General features: G+C 36.0%; 1 protein-coding gene across 1 annotated transcript; it reads left to right on the forward strand.

Annotated features, from left to right (window-relative positions):
- The first annotated feature begins 569 nt into the window (after positions 1 to 569).
- Positions 570 to 4,463, forward strand: LOC112765011 (chromatin remodeling protein SHL). The gene is made up of 5 exons (XM_025810866.2): positions 570 to 1,338; positions 1,469 to 1,814; positions 2,271 to 2,339; positions 3,797 to 3,932; positions 4,098 to 4,463. Exons 1-5 carry the CDS (start codon positions 1,266 to 1,268, stop codon positions 4,125 to 4,127), a joined length of 654 nt encoding a protein of 217 aa, XP_025666651.1. The 5' UTR covers positions 570 to 1,265; the 3' UTR covers positions 4,128 to 4,463.
- Positions 4,464 to 5,174: the final 711 nt, after the last annotated feature.

The raw sequence follows: 5,174 nt of genomic DNA on the forward strand, positions 1-5,174 counted from the left end.
ATTGTGTCAATCTTTCTCTGCTAAATGGATCAAGAAATGGACACATTGATATTCAACATGGGTTCACTTGGAACCAATTTTCCACAAAAGTATTAAATAGATTTGCATGTTTGAATTTGTTTATTCAATAATTGATGCAAACGTAACTTGCGTGTAATGAGAGTATTGTGATCAATTTGCAGGAAGAGAGGATTGTCAAGGTATTACTCGGGTAAATCGAGATCATTTACATGCATTGCAGATGTTCATTCAGTGGAGGATTTGAAGAAGCCAGAGCATCCTGATGCAAAGAAAAGGAAGAAGCATTCACAAACACACCTCAACCTTCCTCCTTATTATCCATGTAGAAGGGCACCAAGTTGCACTCAATTAACGACACCTTATGTCAATCCCTAGAATATGAATTTTGCCCCCTCCAATACCTCCATCATCATCACATCACTCTCCTATCTATCTATCTATCAACATCCTTTACATTAACTGTACAGTAACATCAGTAGAGAACAGATCAAATAAAATTTTTGTAATTTTTTGAGTATATATAATAATCCTTATCCTTATGTATATATGCATGAGCCTATGACAAGAAATGAAATTGCACACTCTGAATCTCTCGCCAAGACTTCAGCCTATTTTAAAGCGTATGTATGTTGTTATTATCAATAGTAGTATTTTTTATATCAGACCTGCTTATGATTTCTATTACCATCACTCTCTAGACATGGAAGGTACGGTAGACATTTATTGCAATATTATTCTATTAATGGAGAACTGCACGGTAGATCGATAGAACAATAATGAATGCGTTAGTTTGCTTAAGCGATGGAACATGATAACGAAGAATCCAGAGAGAAGATGGAAGTGTGAAACTGGAACTAGTTAAGACTTAAGCCAGTTAAGCGTATCTGGAAAGAGGGAATGGGCAGCATGCTTGAACTAAACAAGAAAGATCGACGCTCCCAAGCGCCACGTGGACTCTAATTTGTAATTACCAAACTGCCCTCACGTCGTCGTCAACGTTCCGCTCCCACTCGAAATTGTTGGTTCAATTCCGCTCCACGCCACACCACACGACACCAAAACAGAAGACGTTGATAACGCTATCGGCGTACCCTTCCACCGTGTCCGCCCAACCACCGAAACATTCACCTCAATAAACAAAATCCACACCATAGAAATACCTTACCCGGTTTTTCTGTAATTTTCTTTTCTATTTTTATTTTTTTACCTCTCTCCTTTCCATTCTCTTTGTTTGTACCCTTTCCATGGCTAAACCCAAGGCTCCACGCCGAACCCTAGACTCATACACAGTCAAACATATTAACAAAACCTTTAGAGGTACCTTCTCTTCTTTCCAGAGAAAACGCTAAATTTTTCTTCGCTAACTTCAGTTTCCGATACATGTTTTTCAGTTTCAGCTAACCTGAATCTCTATGTGATTCTAATTCGTTGTTTGTACTGTTGTCAGCCGGGGATTGCGTGCTCATGCGACCCTCCGATCCGTCGAAACCGTCGTACGTGGCGAGGATCGAGCGGATCGAAGCTGACTCGCGAGGCGCCAACGTGAAGGTGCACGTGCGCTGGTACTACCGCCCGGAGGAGTCAATCGGCGGCCGCCGCCAGTTCCATGGCTCCAAGGAGGTTTTCCTCTCCGATCACTTCGACGTTCAGAGCGCCGACACCATCGAAGCCAAGTGTACGGTCCACAGCTTCAAGAGCTACACCAAGCTCGATGCTGTTGGAAACGACGATTTCTTCTGTCGTTTCGAGTACAATTCCTCCACCGGCGCCTTCAATCCTGACAGAGTTGCTGTGTTAGTTCATCCCTACTTGTTCTTCTCAATATTATTGTTATTATTATCATAGCCTAAAAAGCTGAAATAATGATCCTTTTCTTTTCAAGTCGCTGATATGATAAATGCGAAATATCTACTTTTTAAGTCGAATTCTTTGTTGGAATTGAGTTTCACTCTGTTTTATGTAGTTGCTTTCCACTAGTACTTAATTCAGACTTGTTTTGATTAATGGCCATTTTGGGATTCTCTTAGTCATTGCATTGGTCACACTTGGTTATTCTACTTGTCTAGTGCTTATTTGAATTATAAGCCTATTTTGGAAGAAATTGTTAAGCTTTGTTTATGTCACTAAGTATTTATTTGCTTGTTCGTTTGAAGAATTGTTTGAATCAAGTAGCTGTGTGACCTTATTTGGAATTAGGCTAACAGGATGTTCATTGTTTTATTTTTTTATTTTATTTTCTATTTTTGCAGGTATTGTAAATGTGAGATGCCCTATAACCCTGATGACCTAATGGTCCAGTGTGAGGGCTGCAGTGATTGGTAAGTTGAATACATGCGAAGGAGTTATATTTAGCCTTCATCTTCTTTACTATTTGCTTTTAGTTTCATTACCTGGTTGATTTCTTGATTCTGGTATGTCCAGTTCTGTAGATATTTGCATCTTCCTGATGGAATTCATTTTAAATTTCAGATTTTTAAGAATGTTTTACCTCTTTTCATCTGAATTCATGTGAGGAAAACCAGTTATTTATGTCAGCCTTTACCATATTGGCATTGTTTTTCCTTGTGTAAGAATCTCCAGTTAACTTAGACTATTCTTGCCATTGCTAATTTGGTACTCTTTGAAGATGATACATTCATCAGTAGCAGCTGGTGTGTTTGACTCTTCTATGTACCAACGATTGGTGTTTGCTTGTTTCATTGTTGAATTTTCTGCTTCTGACTATGCGGTGTCATCTAACACTCATAACCCCACCTAGCTTTCTTTAATCTGCTTCCACTTGTCTGCACATGCATTCATATGTCGTGTATCTTCTCTGAGTAGAATATGGACTTGTGGGAGTTATCCTCCATAGAATAGTTTCATTGAATATGCATACTTGTGATCATTCATGACCTTATAAGTAAATTCCAGATGGACACAAAAGCAATACGTTTGGCTAGTGTGTTATTCAGCTTTATAGGCATCACAGCAAGCCTAGGTACAGGAATCGAAACTTAACATGTATACACAGCGCCCGTGCCTTTTTATGTCAAATTTGTGGATTTAGGAAGGTAAATCTGCAAATTCGCAAATCCATTTGAAATTATCAAATATAAAATGGCACCCTGATATAATAGCTTATTGAATTGAAATTAAATACTATATGAGGAATTGCTAAGAAAGTAAGAATTGAATAAAGGTTCTTAATTTGCCATGACATTTATTCACCTATAGAGGTGTGTTATTTATTTCATACTTCTTTCTTCATTATAATTACTATCTCATGTAAATATTATAGTTATTACACTACATTATCTAAGAAATTTCATATTTTGTTATTGTATTTTAATGTTCTTCGCACCTTTGCATTTATTCTTGGAGTTGGGCTTTAATCTGCTTATGAAATTTGTGGCTTAGTTTGAGGTCCCACAAAAATATTTTTTCTAACTGAAATATAAGGATGGAGAAGATTCGAGGTTTCTGGGAAGATGATCCAAAAGCTTCTGGGATAAATCTTCTGTGTAAACTACTCTCGTCTCTAGATTATATGGAATGATGAACCTGACTCACTTGGCTAGCCCAACTTATTAAAGTGTTTAACACCTTATGAGTAATGAGTTAATGAAACAATCAATTTATAAGTTACAATGATTATTATTAATTGTAGAGTTCATAAATTTTGTTCTCCTGCAATTTTATGCATATTTCTGTTGTCATTCATAATGAAACTAGCTGAAGGCTTGCTTTGTGAATGTTGAGAATTTTTTTATTCAGCATAATATTCTTTATTCAGGTTTCACCCTGCTTGCATAGACATGACTGTGGAGGAAGCTAAGCGACTTGACCACTTCTTTTGTGAAAGTTGCTCTGCTGAAGGTCAAAAAAAGTTGCAAAATTCTCACTCTACTTCAAGACACTCAGATACAAAGGTATTACTGTTGGAGGATAGTCTGAGATTGTTGTTCAGCACTTAAATATATTCGTGTGCCTTAACTTTGAGACAGTTGATATCTATTCTTTCTTTAATTTTGTTAATTTGCTGACGAAGTAAAATACTATACTATTTTAGCGATAACTTTTTGCTTGGTTTTCAGGTGGAGACTAAACGTCGGCGAAGGTCATAAGAGTGATAATAGTATATATATGGCATAAAATGCAGTAGAGATCTATAATGGAGGTCTTAGAGACCTTGCTTTTCTGATCCTGCTAGCTACCAAACAAACACGGAGACGATGTTATCGAAAGTAAACTAATTTGGAAGTGTTTGTGATATCTATTTGGTTTGAGTATTCATAATCAGCCTGTTTGCTTTGGAAGTCGAGGAAATGTTTCCGTTGTCTATAATTATGTAATGTAGATTCTAACAACTCCCCCTTCCGGTCCTTGTTCTTACTCGGGCTTTGTATAGTATCCTTTACTTATTTATCAGCAGTAGACAGACACCGTTCTTTTTACTCAAACGTAGGTTTCGACTTTCGGTCATAGCTTCCTGCCAATTACACCCTGTTGACGCTGTGGCCGTGTGGCGTAAGCAATTTTATATTCATAAGATGTCATTAGGTAAAGGAAAAGAATAGTTAATTTTAACTTTCTTTGATTACCTGAAAAGAAGTTAAGATTCAACAAGGAAAGGCGCTATAATATTATTGTTCAGTTGAACTTAAAGGGTTCTTTTTTTTTTATAAAAAATTATATGTATTATTTTTGTATATATTTTATATTTTTATTGTTTATTTTTGGTATTAAAGTGATTAATAAAAAATGAAAAAGGTAAATATATATTATAAGTGGTATATTGTTTTATTTACAACGCTCAACTTAAAAGATACAAGAAATAATTCCCCTTGCACGTTTTCTCTCTCTCTAGGTCTCTACCGTCTTATATGATCAATATGATGATGGAATTAGAAAATACTACTTGATTTTGTTATTATTATTTTTCTTGGACAAGTGAACCTGAAAAATGTCACTATATTAACCAACATTGTTACGGGTATCATGTAAAAGAGGGAATGGATCATCCAAGTCAATACGATCTTATTTGATTTGTTTTATTTTGGTGAATCCTAATCCATCTTTGTGTGCAGCCATACCAATCACACTGTTGTGGCAAAGTTACATCTATAACATAGGAAAACTAAAACAGGAGAAATTTATTTTTTAAAGAAAAA

This window comes from Arachis hypogaea, chromosome 17 (assembly GCF_003086295.3).
Source record: "Arachis hypogaea cultivar Tifrunner chromosome 17, arahy.Tifrunner.gnm2.J5K5, whole genome shotgun sequence".
Classification (NCBI taxonomy): domain Eukaryota; kingdom Viridiplantae; phylum Streptophyta; class Magnoliopsida; order Fabales; family Fabaceae; genus Arachis; species Arachis hypogaea.

Coding starts and splice junctions, on each gene's coding strand:
- LOC112765011 (XM_025810866.2), top strand. CDS start 1,266: ATGGCTAAACCCAAGGCTCCACGCCGAACCCTAGACTCATACACAGTC. Junction 1,815..2,270: donor AATCCTGACAGAGTTGCTGT/GTTAGTTCATCC, acceptor CTATTTTTGCAG/GTATTGTAAATGTGAGATGC. Junction 3,933..4,097: donor CAAGACACTCAGATACAAAG/GTATTACTGTTG, acceptor CTTGGTTTTCAG/GTGGAGACTAAACGTCGGCG.